At 32.5% G+C, this 17,840-nt stretch overlaps 1 protein-coding gene across 1 annotated transcript; it reads left to right on the forward strand.

The window, feature by feature from the left end:
- The first annotated feature begins 3,662 nt into the window (after positions 1-3,662).
- Positions 3,663-5,348, forward strand: LOC134714421 (uncharacterized). The gene has a single exon (XM_063575661.1). It carries the CDS (start codon positions 3,663-3,665, stop codon positions 5,346-5,348), a length of 1,686 nt encoding a protein of 561 aa, XP_063431731.1.
- The last annotated feature ends 12,492 nt before the right edge of the window (positions 5,349-17,840 follow it).

The following is a 17,840-nucleotide window of genomic DNA, read 5'->3' on the forward strand; positions in this document are numbered from 1 at the left end:
AAGTAAAATTTGTTCTTAATACTATGAATTTTCTTCTACAGTATTACCAGGCATACATTACCTTAGTCGTATATGGCATAACTTTTGGGAGTTTTGGTTCCTCAATGCTCATCAACTTTGTACTTATTTGGCTCTTATACTATTTCGCTCCAAGCATCTCTGATAAGTCTTTGGTGACGAAACACGTGTTTAGCGTATCAAATTATTAGCCTGGTACCTTTGATAACTATTGTATACAGTTGCATTAACATGATATCATTTTGACAACTATTTTTAGGCCCTGTCCACTAGGTCATGATCTAGCATTTTGTCTGTACATCAATGTCTTTTTTTTAAATTTTACATCTCTCTGAACATTCAGAATCAGTCATCAATAACTTTGTCAACTTTCATGGAATTATTTGAAATTTTGATAGAAACTTGTTGATGATAAAAAAAAAACATCGAGCAAAATAATGGACGTATGCTGCTGCAAGTGTAGACATTCATAATAAGAATCAAAATAGGTTATACAAAGTGCGAACATTATTATTTCTTATTGTTAGGCGGAGACATAATTTATGTCTTATAAACAGTGCAACACTATCAGGTTATAATTTGTGGCAGATAATTATAGATAATATCAAATAAGATGTACATCCAGGAATCATTAGAACTACATCACTCAAGGGCAACACGATTGCAAATACGAAAGATAACATTAAAAAGACAAGGCGAAGAACTTATAGTTTGCTTGGTGGAGGATTCCATGGACACAGCGGTCTTGACGTAAAGACATTTGTGAAACTACAAAATTTACATCTCGCCATTACTACTATAGGGATTAGAGCGTATACTTCCAACAAGCTCACTAACGCTTCTTGAAAACTTCCAGAAGAAACTCACAAAGCAAATACTTTCTCTACCAACCTGTGTAGCAGACCTAACAGATATACTACACATTGAGGCACAGGTGAATATTTAAGCATTAGGCCTTAAACAACATTTACAACCAGCCTGACGACAGTGTATAAAAATCACGTGCAAAACGCCAACTACTTGTAAAAAGTGATGGAAGTTCTAGCTGGTTCATTGCTATTAAGCATATGCTACGAAAGCATGACCTGCATGAGGCAAGTTTGTATTCGAACAACCCAGTTAAGAAGACCGTATGGACCTCAACTATCACGAAGACAAAATACAATCACTGGAATAGGTCAATAGTTCAGTTACAGCCATAATATTAAGGACTCAATCTTAACAACTAAAAATTTGAGAACCGGAAATATACACTCTCCATTCAAAATCAACTGCCACTCTACTATCGATACAGCAAGATTGCCAATAAAATTAAAGCTACTTACAGGCTCGTATATACTTCAGAGCAAAAGAATGATAATGCACAAAGATGAGACTGATCCGAAATGTCTGTTATGTGCAAAGGAAGAAGAAAATATAGAACGCGTTATTTTGAAACGTGAAAGCTCGAGAATAGCGAGGAACGCCATATATATATTTCAAGAAATAACTACAACACTGAACAAACTAAGAATTAAATTTGATGAACTATCAACGAACGAAAAACTAAATTATATTCTGAACTTAACGCCAAAAGCTTAAGCAAAGAAACTCTCTCCAGTCAGTGTAATACAAATAGACCGCATTTCTCGACACCTGCTATATCAACTTCATATATCCATTTCAAGATGCATTGATATTGTTGGCTTTTTTTCAAAACTAACTCTACTCTTTTTTAATGGGAAAATATGCGTAATTGTTTTTTTTATCAAATTTTACAAAAAAATTAGAATAAACCATGAATTTGACTGAAGCTTCAATTCCAAGAGTCAAACGCTTTTTTGAAATAAGACCCCTTATTGATACATAGATAGACCCTAAAATCTGCACATATAGACGTTGTAGACATGAAAAGTGTATAAACGAGTGTTTTTCAGATTGAATTCATGCACAATTACTACTGAGACTGCACTGTTTTGGGGAAAGAGTTGTCTTTTTAAGAATAATTTTTAGGCATTTTTTTTACAAATTGGATTCTTCTCCAGGGGAAAAACCTTTCTTCTCCGTTAATTTAAGGCAAAAAATACCACTGAGATGATATGTGGACAGTTATAAAACTAGTGCGAAGTGAAATTAAAAATAAGCGATTCCATTAATTCAACATCGATAATGGCGTGGTTGGGGGAACCACACACATTTCTGGAATCAAGTGAAGTAAACTGTAAAATAAAGGAATTTATGCAAATTGTGTGTGGGTAGGATGTCAATATAAATATGCGCACATCAGATGTCGAATGGTTGAAGGAACACCAATACTGTATATACAAACCACTCGACTTGAGCATGTAAATATGGTTAGATGCACAATGGTGGAATGAGAGGAGCACTGTAAATAAAGAAAGCACATGTTCTACATATGCATATGCAAATATTGTTCCTCTACAAAGGGGGTTTAAAGATAAGTTAGATAAGATTAGATAGATGTTAAAAGTCCACGTTTTATTTTTAAAGTGTTGTTACTTTACAAGACTTTTACATGACCTCTCAGCATTGATTTAACGTCTATGTTAATCATATAAATGGGTGTAGATGGAGGTTTACAGAATGTACAATTTTTGGGGAAATAAGAATGGAGTGATATGTATGACACCCCCATACAGACCCTTATACTGACACAGAAAGTAACCTACAATTTTGAGCACATGTATCTATTCAAATCTAAAATTGGGTGATATAGCTATCTATATATCATTGTCACCAGTGATAATACATGTCTCTGATCTTACGTGGTTCAACTTCAGATAAAGATAGTATTATACACTTCCCGATACAAACTTTTACGACCCCTTGCAGGTTGTACGTACTGGTAGGTAAATAATTGTATTGTTTTTCAGTTCCACCATTTTGTAATTGACATATATTCAGGGGTTTGGAAAAAAGGGGGTCGTTCGAAGGAGAGTTTGAACGTGTGAAATTGGAATATCCAAGTCTAGAAAAGACAATTATTGCTGTTTGAGTTAGTTTTTTTTTTAAATAAGGTCCTCGTGCAAATGCTTACAGTAAAACGTCTCTTAATTACTAATTAAAAGATAAAGATCTTCAGAAAACATAAGTGATTTTGAAGTTACCAAGAAGTAATATAGACAGATCTTTACTTAGTTTGTCCATACACAATGATTCATAACAATACAGGAACAAGTCTGCTATTACATGGGTACAATTGGTACACATAGGAATATCTACAACATTCTTATAAACTTAATTTTCGAAACATACATACACATTGTCGATAAGAAAATTTAAAGCTTTAATCATGCCATATAACATCTTTCTTTTATAATTACTAATGGCTTTATACAATGTTATATGAGTTGCATCATCAAATAAATCATTAACACGACTTTCGAATGATCGTTTTATTAGGTAAGAGAAGTTCTGTTCTGTTTGACAAAATTGTGTGGTAGTGTAGTGTACAGAATAGGAAAACCACCACTGACAACTGAAATGAATGCACCATCAAAAGCACTTATTCATTCAAAACATCCATAGAGCACCTATGATTTCTGGGTGTATTATTTTAACTGGTACCTTGACTACCATTTCTTGAATCACCTGTTACCTTTACTTATGAAAGCCTTCTTTATTTTCAGTTTAAACTCCCTACTATGGCATCTGCGTACCAGGAACAGTGTTGTAGTATTTGCGAACTTCAACATATAACAAATAAAGCAGAAGTGTGGTGCCCTGAATGTGACGAGTATCTATGTTCAAATTGTAAAACTCATCATAAACTACAGAAAGCAACGAGGAGTCACAACACTGTTGTCGTGTCTGATTTGAAAGAGTTGCCTTCGTTTGTTTCTGCTATAAAAATGGAATGCAAAGCACATCATGAGAACTACGAATACTTTTGTCCCAAACATGAGATTCCTATTTGTGTTGTATGTGCAGAAGAACATACAAATTGTGGCCAATTCACCATATTGCGGAAATTAGAAGGCACAAAAACATCACCAGGTATTGTAAAGCTTGAGAAAAATATTAAAGACATACAGCAAAATATAGAGATATTTTTACAAAATCGTCGTTTGAACCTTTCGATTCTGAAGGATCAGCAAGCGAGTTGCAGAAAAAAAGTCAAAGAAACAAGACTCAAAATTAGCCGACATCTTGATAAGCTAGAGAAGACGGCCATTGATGTAATAGAAAATTCCTATATCAAACACAAATCAGAGATCGAACAAATTGTCAATAAATTGAGTGCACATAAAATGACAATAGACGCAATCAAAAGTAATATAGATAACATAAAGGACCATGCATCTGAAATCCAAATATTTCTCAGCATTCAAGATATCGAAAAGGAAATAAAAGAGGAAGGAACCCAAATTGTTGCAATCTGCCAAAATGAAATACAAGAGATAGAACTTGTCTTTATTCCAACATTAAGCTGCACATCTGGCATCATATTAGAATCGTTCGGAGAGTTGAAAACAAATATCAATCCTGCTGGCATAAGCTTCGTCAGGCAAGAAGTTTCAGAAGCACAGCTTTCTATGCAAGGGCCAAATAAAAAGCATATTGATAAAATTTCGGTTACGAAAAAACTTGGTTTTACACTACCGACTACCATAGGCCAAGCAAAAGTTGAATACTGTTGTAATACTGACGAAGGACTATTTCTTCTGACTGATGGAGGTCAAAAGAGTCGTATTATAGTGTTAGACTCAGATGGTGCCTTAGTATGTGAAATTCCATTGCAACATATGCCACATGATGTAATTTATTTCAACAAGACCTTATATGTATCTAGTTTTTCTTCAAAGACACTGACAAGTATAGATTTCGAAACAACGGAGGTGAAACGGATAATTAAAACGGGTCATAATTGTGACGCGTTAGCACTTGCTGGGGAGAAACTTTTACTACATTTGCATAACGTTGAGTACAAAATTTATGATCTAAATCTTGTAGAAATTGGTAAAATACCAATTCGTGTGGAATTTGCTCCGTCTCTTTCCTATTGTGATGAGAAAATATATTTCGCGCAATGGAAAGACAATACAGTTTACTGTCACAACATGGCTGGAATCTTGTTATGGAAATTTCAAAACGAAGACCTTCGTGCACCTAGTGGAATAGCGATAGACAACTATGGAAATGTCTTTGTTTCTGGTGCTTTTTCTAAAAACATTACAATTATTTCCCCGAATGGCGAGCATAGTAGACACATTTTACACTTAGCTGATGTTTTGGACTATCCAACAGCAATCCATTACAATAAGTCCTTAAATCAACTGATTGTTTCTTCTAATACTAGTAAACACATATTAGTTTACTACGCATCATGAATTATAACTTGACAACGAATATCGTTTTGGCTATATAAATTCATTTTAGTTGTCCTGATATTCTGATTCCAATAATAAACTCGAATATGTCCTTAATTTTGTTGGCAATATCATAAACTGAGATTGTATCGTAAAATATAACTTTGTTCTTGTAAGATTAATTATGAACACAGTTTAAAATGCTTGTAAGCATTTCTATACGACTTCTGTAAGATTTTAAATAAGACGGGTTTAATCTAATTAAAATATATAGTGTTATGTCTATCTTTTGAATACTGGTTAATGAATTCATAACAGTGTGTAATTGCTGTTCTTTATCGCGAAAGCCAATTTGACACTCTTACGTGTACATAGCTTATGAATATTCATGACTTGATAGATAAGACAGCACGTGTAGCCTACATCTGAGCGTATTCAAGAGATCAATAGCATCCATGTAGTCTACATAATTATGTAGTTGATAAAATATAGAATTAGAATAGAAATATAGTTTTTAATATTACATGCGTATCTATCATGTGGAGGACCTCAATCAAGTTATGTTTTGAATTGTCTAGCTTAATTTGTGTGTACATTTTCCGGAACTGGATATCTCAACAAATTAAATTGTTTTGATACAACACGCCTAATTGTGTAGTAGTTGCTGGAAACAGTTCACAATGGTTTTTTTTTTCTCCCGGATATATTTCCTTTTTTCTTTTGATTTACATTGATTTCTTGCTGATTGATAAACATTTCTGTTGGTATCGGAGGTGGTGAGATGACCAGTACGGTGATAAAAACAGGTGAGACATTTTAGACAACCATAACTTTTCTACAAATATACACTGTGTGGAACAACTATCATCAGATACGAAATTTCCAATATCATGTTTGACATGCATCTTTGCAATGTCTGCACTCTACCTTTAACGTTAGGGTTTTGTTTCAATTCTGATCATGGTCTCTCTATAAATGACAAACCTAAAACTATGTTCATGATCTTTAGTTAGTATATATCCTGATGTAACGTGACTATACTGTACACAAGAACCAGAAAATACTTACTGGTACAAATCATCAGCGGGTTTGTAGTACTCACGTTAAAACTTCTGATAGGTAAATGATTAAATACTTTGTAAAAAACTTTTGTAACAAATCATTTGTTAAATCAAACACAGGTTACACGTTCAGCCAAGAAGTTATGAAAGGTGAAAAAGCCACATTCACATGTTCACTATACCAGGTACACATTACAAAGTTCTTTTGATATAGGTTTTTAAAATGTACTTGTAAAGGAGTGCAATTCTGTGATATTTCCATCATGCGTTTTTTTTTATTAAAGAATATTCAATTAAAATAACCTGTCCGTTGTTTCATAAAAAAAAAGAGGTGACACTGATAAATTGTCAAACTTATGTGATAAAACTCCTTGATCCCGTGGTGTAAATAATTCATCATAGATACCACGATTGAAATTTTATATTCACGCCAGACGCGCGTTTCGTCTATAAAACACTCATCAGTGACGCTCGAATCAAAACTTGTGAAAAGACCAAAAAAGCACGAATTTGAAGAGCATTAAGGACCAAAAATTCCTAAAAGTTATTCCAAATGAAGCTTAGGTAATCTATACCTGAGGTAGAAAAGCCTTAGTATTTCAAAAATTTAAAATTTATAATTATGAACATGTCCCTGAAGGGCGTCAAAACCTACACTCCATACACCCAACCAGCGAGTTGGTGGTATTGCTTTGGTACTTCATTGAACCAAAGCCAAGACAGACTTAATGATTGATATAAGACATTGAGCAATTACATAACTTACAGAATATTGATAGAAATTAAGGAACTCACCATGTGGTGTGAACAACTTTACCGTTTTGTGTCTAAATGCAAGTCGAATGCATAATTCTACCATCACCAATCATTTCTACCCATTTATGTCTTTTCCTGAATATTATATCGGGCACTTAGATTCGAATGTAATGTGCATCCGTGATTCTTACAATTTGCCCATACCGATGTTACACAACTGTTTTACTTTATCAATAGGGTTCACTTTATTATTTGTACTATATAATAAGAGGCATATCACTTTTTTTGAAAGGAAAATTCGAATCAAAACCCATTTACAAGGGTGGGATATAACTAGTGAGAAGAGTAAGCAAGAACGTAGCTATGTTTAATAACCAACGATTGTTAACAAGGGGCGAAAGATGACCAGAGGGACATTTAAACTCATAAATCATAAACTGACAATGAAATCGCTATCAAAGAAAAAGACAAACAGACAAACAACAGTACACAAAACACAACATAGAAGCAATACAGGTAACGTTTATTAAACATGGTACATTTGGAAAAAAGTATTTGGAACAACCCTTTAGATTTTCTGTAATGGGAAGCGGAATAAGAGGAAATTTTGAGGATGGAATATTTTTGTTCATCTTCATTGAACGACTCGTTCATTTCGCTGTTGTGTTAGAATGAATGTAAAATTGGCATAGTCAGTAGGCTTCCAATGAGTTACTGCTCTTTTTATTATTTTCTTCATGTTCATTTATGTCCATTTTTAATTTCACAGCATCCACAATTGTGTGGCGGACTAATATATATTTTTTTATTACGCCATCTGAGTTCCTCATCTCAATGTTCATTAGGGATATTGACCCAACTGATATACAAATATAATACAGAGAACATCTAAAGAAGTATGAATACTTTTGTTCCAAACATGAATTCATATCTGTGTCATATGTGTCAAAGAGCATACAAGTTCTGGAAATTTCACAATGCTGCAAACCTTACTGAGCACAAAAACAGCACCAAATATGGTAGAGCAAGAGCAAAACATAAAAGATATATTGCAAAATTTAGAAATATTTTAACAAAATCGCAAGTTAAACCTTTCGAAATTATCAACTAGTCGGATGCATAGAAAAATGAAAAAGTAATGAGGCTTAAAATTTACCGGCAAATTGATAATCTTGAGAAGACAGTTATTGGCGAAATGTATAATTTGTATATAAAACCAAAAACCGACGTGGAACAAGTTGTGGACAATTTGAACGTTATTACCAAAAAAGATGGTCAAAATCCAAAATGATATTGAGAAAATCAAAGACCATACAACTGAAATCTAAACTTTCCTCAGCATTCAAGACATATTAAATGACGTAAAATGGGAAGAAAACACAATTAGTCAAAACCTATATAATTTATAGATATGAACTTTCATTTAATCTTTCATTAATCTTAATTAATTAATTCATACATATGTAAATATCTTTTCCATGCATTTAAACGTAGAACAGACATGTTATAAGTTACCAATACTTAATATAGATTATTACTCTTCTCGGATGTATTCATTTATCAGTTATGTATGTTTTGTGTATTTATTTATGATATATTGTATTTGCATATATATTATATTTGTATTGTGTTGTGATTTGTTGTGTTTTGTGTTGTGGTATATTAACCCGACGATTGTAATGCCCTTTGGCGCAATCTGGGGGAGGCTCAAGGTAGTAGGCCGGGACAACAATGGCAAAGAAAAACCAAACTAAAATATCAAGAAATTCGCTATTAATTAGTATTTGAAACATCACAATAATTACAATATAATTTCACAGTACCAATTTAAAGTTAAAATCAATTAAAACAATAATAAAATACTATAAACAATTAAAATTAAATATATTATAATAACAATAGTAATGACTATTTAATTATACCTTTGATATTAAAGTATTAGTTATTCATAAACTTGTTTCATTTTTCCAAAGTAAATTTAAAAGAAAAATAATTTAAATGAAAATTATTTCAGAACTAAGACACTCACCTAAAATATCAAGAAATTCGCTATTAACATTATAGCGGCTTGATTACTTTATATACTTATTTGTGCGTGTCTTGAGCCTTAACTTATCTATTATCTTTATCTGTAATTATAATGCCTACATGTAGTTGACCATTGTCCATAGTTTATGACATAGTTTGTTAACCTTTATCAAACAAAATTAAGTAACATTTGTACTATCAGAAAGTCACTTAGAACAGCGTGACATTTACTTGAAACAAAAGTCTATTTGTTGTTTCTTATGTTCACCAATTAAACATGAAAGTTTGACTTTAAAGTATATAGTAGTTAAACAATAATTGACTATAAAATATTTTTCACAGAAGATTCTACATGTATTAATTAGTAGCTATATGAAATCAAATAAAGTACATTTTTCTATTACAATATTTGTACTGATGAGCATCATTTGCTCAAAGTACAAAATGTAATAAAAAGAATTGAATTGAATTGAACATCATTATGGAATCATTTGGAGATGCGAAAACACATATATAACGGGCTGATGTCAGCTTTGTCAGACAAGAATAGCCACCGTGAGGCTCAAATTTTGAGGCCCAAATTCTCCAACTTTGTATGGTTTCGATTAACGATTTTTCTTTTTAAACTTATAAAAACATAGACTTGTAGTATTCTTCCACTCTTGACGAAAACAAAATTTTTCTATAGAAATTTACCTTTTATTTGAAGTAAACATCAGAGGATTTATGTTCGAATAGTATTTGTATATGTTTAGATCAATGACGATTAACACAATGATAGGTTGTATAGCACATTGTCTCCTCCATGTAGAAAATAAATCAGTTGACAAGGGATTTGAACCTGTGTTCTCATGATTCAATCCCGTGTCAGAATGTACAGTTCTCTATTTGTCCCAACCATGAAAAAGTATGATTCAACTGCGACACTATTGCGGTTGTTATGGATATTTTTTTTTTATCCATTGTCAAGTATAATATGTGCAAAATATGTATCAAAGAGAGAGTTAGCAACCCTCGATTTCCGTCAGGCAAAAAAATGATAGCATGAGGTTTGCTTAGAACTGCACATTCTTGGGAAACTATTATAATGTCCCTAACTGTACAGTCTGTCACTATTTAACCCTCAAATGATTGCTATTGCAATTGCATAAAATCAGTAGGTTGTAATTGATTAAAGCGATAGTAGCAATTTGTACATATTCAGAAACAGGAATGTATACTTTGTATTAAAACCTTTACAAATTTTTTAGCCCCCCTTTTCGTCCCTCTTTCTAATTAATTATATTCGTTAAAAACATTAAATGACATGCGTTTAATTTCTATGTATACTATAATCTTTTATAACAGTAATGATAAAAACCCGTTTCCGGGAGTTTCCTGAGACTGAATAGGGATCATAAAAATTGAGCCGAGCGGCGGAGCGAGTCGAAATATTTTTATCTCTTTAGTGCAATTTATTTTTTTTAAATTTTACTGGGAAACCTTCGGTGAAGAAGATTTCGTATCTACGGTAATATCAGAAGAGACATGAAACCTTCAGTCCATGGTATTGTTGTATTTGACATGTCCAAGAAACGAACAGAAGTTGATTATGATTGACACGAACTAACTAGTATTGAATTGAATCTGAAACCCAAATTAAGGACTGAATTTTAGAGATAAATATATAGATATAGGAAGATGTGGTGTGAGTGCCAATGAGACAACTCTCCATCCAAATAACAATTTAAAAAATAAAACCATTATAGGCTAATGTACGACCTTCAACACGGAGCCTTGGCTAACACCGAACAACAAGCTATAAAGCGAGGGTATAAGATTTTCCGAAAAAAATAAACATTTATTTTTCATAACTTTATCATATGGTACAAAAATTATTCCAAAAAATCAATTCGTGTTGGCCACAGGTGATTTTTAAGGTATCATTGAAAAAGCTCCAAATTATCTCCCTTTGGTGCAAAACTGCCATTTTGGGGCATTAAAATTGAAATATATTTTTGTTTAACTCATCTGTAACCTATATTTTTTATTGTTGTTTTCATATCAGCTGTACACAAACTAGATAATTGTAAAATTTTAGCGATTTCTGTAATCTAGTTCTTTTTTTATTTCGATATGACCTCTTTTTCTCCTATCAGTTCAACAGAAAATAAGTACTTTTACAAAAATGTATGCTTTTTTCGAAGCCAGATTGTGAGCGTAAATGCCCATTTTTCTATTGAGTATAAGATAAACTTCATTAATAGAAAAAATATAGCGCAATTCTATATTAAATTAAAAAAAAAATGAGTTAGACCCGCGCGCTCTCTTAAGAAAGGATATACTTACGATTCTGTTGTCAGGTCATTTAAGATTGGTAATTTTTGGCTTTAATCTTGATTCACTATAATAGGGTCTTTGCATAGGAACTAAACACGTATATTCAAAAACCATTTGTTGGTATGACACGGGTTATTTTCTTCTCATATATATGTTATGATGGTAAGATACTAAACCCCTATTTTCGTTTGTTTCATCTACTGACATCAGACTCAGACTGAATCTTAATGTGCGTATTGTTATGCGAGTACTTTTCTACATTGGCTAGATGTATATGGGGAGGATTGAGATATCATAAACATGTTTAACCCCGCAGCATTTTTGTGCCTGTCCCAAGTCAGCAGCATCTGGCCTTTGTTAGTCTTGTATTATTTTAATTGTAGTTACTTGTGTATAATTTGGAGTTTAGTATGGCGTTCATGATCACTGAACTAGTATATATATTTGTATAGGGGCCAGCTGATGGACGCCTCCGGTGCGGGAATTTTTCGCTGGATTAAAGACCTATTGGTGACCGTCTGCTGTTGTCTGTTTTATGGAGGGGGGTCTCTTTGACATATTCCCCATTTCCATTCTCAATTTTATATTTCAAATCAAAGCGTTAATTTAAATATTCAGCCTTTATGTTAACCATATTGAACATGATTAAACAAAAATTGATAATGACAAATCTTAAAGGTTATATTTAACTATTTATCACAATGATCACGTGGTTCACCTAATACAACAGTTTGAAGATACTTCCTTGTACAAAGTACCAAAACATTAGCGGGCAGTTATGGTAGGTAAATGCTTGAATGCTTTGAAATCATCCTCAACATTTAATGCATAAAACACGTTTGTTTGATCGCATTTAGGTAATAAGTTATCAAAGGTACCAGGCTTATGATGAAATACGCAAGACGCGCGTTTCTTCTACACAAGACTCATTGATCAGTGACGCTGATCAACTAAGTTCGAAAGCCAAATAAGTATAAAGTTGAAGCGCATTGAGGACTCAAAATTCCAAAAAGTTGTACCAAATACGGCTTAGCTTATCTATTCCTGGGATAAGAAAATCCTTTGTATTGAAATACATCATACTTTTGCAATAGTTAATATATAAAAAAATTACCATATAATTGATATTCATATCAAAACGTCAAGTGCTGACTACTTAGGTAACGAGTTCAGCAAAGAATTCTTAAAGGTAAAAGCCACATTTACCTGTTCACTAGACATCTTATAGGTAACGTTTTTACATAGATTTTCAAAATGTTCTTGTAACTTGTAACAGAGTGCAATATTTCCATCTTGCGTTTTTATGAATGTAATTCTCAATTAGATAACCTGTTTGTTAAAATATTGCCTTTTCAAATAAAGAAAATAGGGAGTTTTCAAAGCTTCAGAGCGAGGGACGTCGAAATTGTCTTGTAAGATTACATAATTCTGTTGTCAACCATTCAGTAAATATACCTTTACCTTTAAATGTCAAAAATTTATAAAATAATTCTTTGAATCCTTAGCAAGACCCTAGTGGCAATTAAATGTTAAACCTCAGACACTCGCACCGAGTTAAGGGAAAATAATTGTGTACTTCACTTAATCAAAGCAATAATAGACTTCATTATTGAAATCACATGATATTTAGCTTCAATCAACTAATCATAGCATGTGACTGATATTTTCAAATTTTAGTCATTAAAATATAATACTCCTATTTTCTCTAATGTGTTTATAGGTAGAAAGGTATACTATAACTTTATTTTTTCGAATGTTTTTGTCTGATGGGTTAAACAGTCTGACATTAAAATTGCGTTGCCAAATTGATAACAACTTTCAGGGGTTGTTTATTTATGAGTATCGCACGACAAGAAAGACTAACAAGTACAGTATTAGCGTCCGGTTAAAACAACAAAATGTAATTATCCTGTTCATAAATAAATCTATGGATAAATAGTCATGTGCATGTCCCAAGTCAGCAGTCTGTAATTCAGTGTTTGTCGTTTATTTATGTGTTACATATTTGCTTTTCGTTCATTTTTTTTTTTAATAAATAAGGTCGTTAGTTTTCTCGTTTGAATTGTTTTACATTGTCTTATCGGGGCCTTTTATAGCTGACTATGTGGTATGGGTTTTGCTCATTGTTGAAGGCCGTACGGTGACCTATAGTTGTTAATGTATGTGTCCTATTGGTTTTTGTGTGCAATCATACCACATCACCTTTTTTATATGTGTTGGTTACAATAAGAAATAACATAAATTTTGACTGAAGGATTCTTATCACAAATAAGCACTAAGCGCAACTGGTGCAGCATGTAAGCGTTTCGTCTTTACTAAAGGCAGGAATACACATAACGTTTGTGAACATGGTATACTTGCAATACTTTTGCAGGGCGTTGTATTCATTCATTTGATCATCATGGTATACGGTACAATGTAATATGTTTTAGATTATATCAGAATACTCATTTCTAAAACCCTCTTGTCCATCTCCCCACATTATATCAAATGTTAATCTCATAAGGAACAAAACAACAATGTTTTTTTTTTATTCATTTAGAGTTTAATTTGTTGAAGGATAATTTCAAGTGTAGATTTTTTATCCAGATATCCATCCACAATTCCTTCATGATACCATCGTGCATCTATTAATCATAAATGTCCTCTTTATTTGTAGTTCCGACATGACAATATGGCATCTGCGTACCAAGAACAGTGTTGTAGTATATGTGAACTTCAGCATCTTACCAATGAAGCAGACGAATGATGGCCTGAGTGTGACGAGTATCTATGCTCAAATTGTTAAACTCATCATAAACTAACAAAAGCCAGTAGGAGACACAAATCCGTTGAAATATTAAATTTGAAAGAATTGCAATCTAATTAAAATATTGATCTCTGGTTACGTTATATATAGAATAATCATACATTGTCTCGAATTCTAATATGACGTCCTTATTACGCTTTGTAAACAAAGCCGTGTTCTAATGAGCATAACAAATATGTTTGACACATGCGCACGAACTTACTGTGTATTTAACGTTATTTCCATCGTTATCCTTTAAAATGTATACATTTAAGCAGCAGGAATAAACTTTTATTATATTCTTTATAAAACAACATAATATTTACCCTACTTGCAGTTTTTAAACTTATTAGATATGAAATGTAATGCACAGACTCCTCGGGGGAAACTAACGCTCAGTGTAAAATATCGACAAATATAATACCTACCCATGTTAAAATGAGCATAGAGCATGACACGAAGGAATTATTTCTTAAATATCAATGTTATTTGTACGAGGCTTAGAAACAGGTAAAAGCGAGGCTGTGTCGAGCATTTTTACCTGTTTCGAGCCGAGTACAAAATAACCGATTGATATTTCGAGACAATGTATGGTTATTCTTTATATGCTGCAACTCTTAAAACTGTTCTAAATGAAATATTTAGGGTAAAAACATCATTTTTAAATTTGATGCGGACGACGTAAAATTTCCGCGAACCTGTATGTTTTATTGACGTCATAAATAAAACTCTACGGAAACGCATTGTCAACGTCATAAACAAGGTGATATACGGTCAATGACTGTATCTATCTATAATACTAAAATTACGAGGTCCAATTTGTCAGCCGTCATCACGTAAAAAGGACGAATCAAAGAATTCAACTTTATATATAACTAATATAGTACAAAGGTGTAGTTTAAAAATTACACCACTCCAGGCCCTTTTGTTTTGCACGTAATTAATATTGCCAATAATTACGAAGATCCGGGTCGAGTCCGATACCGATACCAATAGTATATTCACCTGTTACCTAATACCTTAGGGTGCTATAAACAGTTTCGTATAAAAATTCCCTGACTAAAAATAACCATGGAGGGAAACCCCTCTTTATTAACTCAATTGGTGCAAAAGTATCATGTTTTTTGTGTTTGATTGTAAAAAATAGTTAATTAGCTTTCAATTAAAACAGGTTGAATGATTGAAATATTTTTAAAAATTAAATTAACTTTACATGTTTTGAGGGGAGACAACTTTGTAAACATCCTGTTTTTTTGGCAGTGAAAATTGAAAACTTATTTGCAGCCACTGTAGCTCTTTTCGGAGCAGGAAACCGTACCCTGAAACAAGATTTTTTTGAAAGGCCAGGTAAAAACCTACAAATTTCATACAGTTTTGATTATGAAAAATGTGCATTGATCATGTCTTCATGTCTGTGCACATGACCTGGTTTCAAGTTTTTTCTGTCAAAATTAGAGCTTTTTTCCCCATGTTCATTGGATGAAATGTTTTTAATATATTAAAAGTACACATTATTTTTATTTCATTATAAACTAGAGAACATTCTGATTCCAGTGATATCAAGTTTTATACAAGTATCTTTATTAATCAGTCCACCACTAAGGGTCACTTATGCATGGTCCCTAAAAATGTGACGTCATAGAAAAAAACTGTTGATTGCACCCTTATACGTACCGCATCTGACAGGCGCACCACCAAACGGTGTATTCATGATCAATTTGCTATATACACGGGTAATAATCACAGGGTTGACACTACTAAATTGTCAAATTGTTTTCTATTGTAGTATTTTAATCAGTAAGACTTTCTTAGATAACAATACGAATACTTAAAATCTGGACTAAAAAAAGGCGTATAGGTACAGTTTTCAATTTGTTAGTGGGCATATACACGGGTAATAATCACAGGGTTGACACTATACTAAATTGTCAAATTGTTTTCTATTGTAGTATTTTAATCAGTAAGACTTTCTAAGATAACAGAATACCAATACTTAAAATCTGGACTAAAAAAAGGCGTATAGGTACAGTTTTCAATTTGTTAGTGGGCATGACGTAAAACAGCGAATCAAAGAATTCAAATGTATTTATAACTAATATAGGATAATGCTATTAATTAAAAAATACTCCATTCCAGGACCTTTTGTTTTCCAAATTATTTTTATTACCAATAACTGATAAGTTCCAGTTCGACGGGTTCAAACAGAAAGATTTGAAAGCAGAGAAAACTGTGTATCGTATAATCGGCATGACTTTATCAGATGACAATTCTTTTACTAAAATAAGGCTTGCGCATAGTTATATACTTTAATTCAGTCACGGACCCACGATATCACGGGTGTGTTCTAGTATGACATATGAATATACGGTCAATGCAATTTGACTGCTCAAATAGCACAGCTGCAGTATATACTATTTTAATTAGATTGTTTATGCGAAATGAAGTCCTCTTGCAATTTTAAACACAAATCTTGTAAACATTACAACAACAACAAGAAAGGAAAAAAAGAAACCTTCATCACACTTAAGCTGTCCATCTTCCGTTTTGTAGTAGAGTTTTTTTTTATCTCATTTAAAATGATCATATAATGACATATTGCCCTAATTAAACGTAAAAATTTCATTTTATTTTTGTTTAAAAAATCGTCTGTGAAGCCTGGTCATTTGAGTCATTTTTTGGATACCGTATAATGTTACAATATTTTACTTTCCCTTACGTCTCTGTTGTTTACTTACTTGTTCTATACATAAGGTTAAGATAAGTTATAACAACTGTTTACTAGCATCAACGGGGCAAGTATATAAGTCAAGGTTACTTTTAGAAACTGAATGCCAACATCAATGGTACAAGTGTTTTAGACTAGTCAATGTTTCTTTTGTATACTAAACGCATGTCTAATGCTGATTGTTTGTAGTAAAAACACGTTTCGGAAATAACATTTATCTATGTACTTCATTATAAGAAAAACTAGAAGTGTCGAAGCAACACGAATGGCCCCGTCTGAAAAAGTTGAAATATCTGCAATGTTAACAACACACGTGGACACAAACATGATGGTAGTCTCAAACATTAAAAATCAGTTCAAAATCTGAAGGCGTATAGAAAAAAATCTATGACTTTCAACAATGTTCAAAGTTGTACACCCTTCATTTAGACAAAAATCAGCGGAGCAGAACTAAACTTAAACTTGATCTGTAACTCAACATGGTTAACTGACAAACCAAAAATCAGCCTAATATCTAAAGGCGTTTAGAAAAAAGTCAGTATAATGGTTTGTTGCGGAATGGCGGACAAAGTTAAAACTATATGGACGATTATGTCCTATTATCAACCTTGAAAGTGCGTTCTCCTATGTTCATTTCGTTATTGCATCCAATGAGATAAATCCTAATCTCTTTTTCTGTTTGACAAAGTTAACTCTTAAACGTGTATATATTGGCTTTGTTTATCACTAAAGAGACATTATTTATTCGAATGAGTATCTGGTGCGGTACAATTTGTTCCTTAAATATTATCATTATAAAAAATTATATGGATACGCACCGAATTTCAGTTTTCAGG

This window comes from Mytilus trossulus, chromosome 4 (assembly GCF_036588685.1).
Source record: "Mytilus trossulus isolate FHL-02 chromosome 4, PNRI_Mtr1.1.1.hap1, whole genome shotgun sequence".
Classification (NCBI taxonomy): domain Eukaryota; kingdom Metazoa; phylum Mollusca; class Bivalvia; order Mytilida; family Mytilidae; genus Mytilus; species Mytilus trossulus.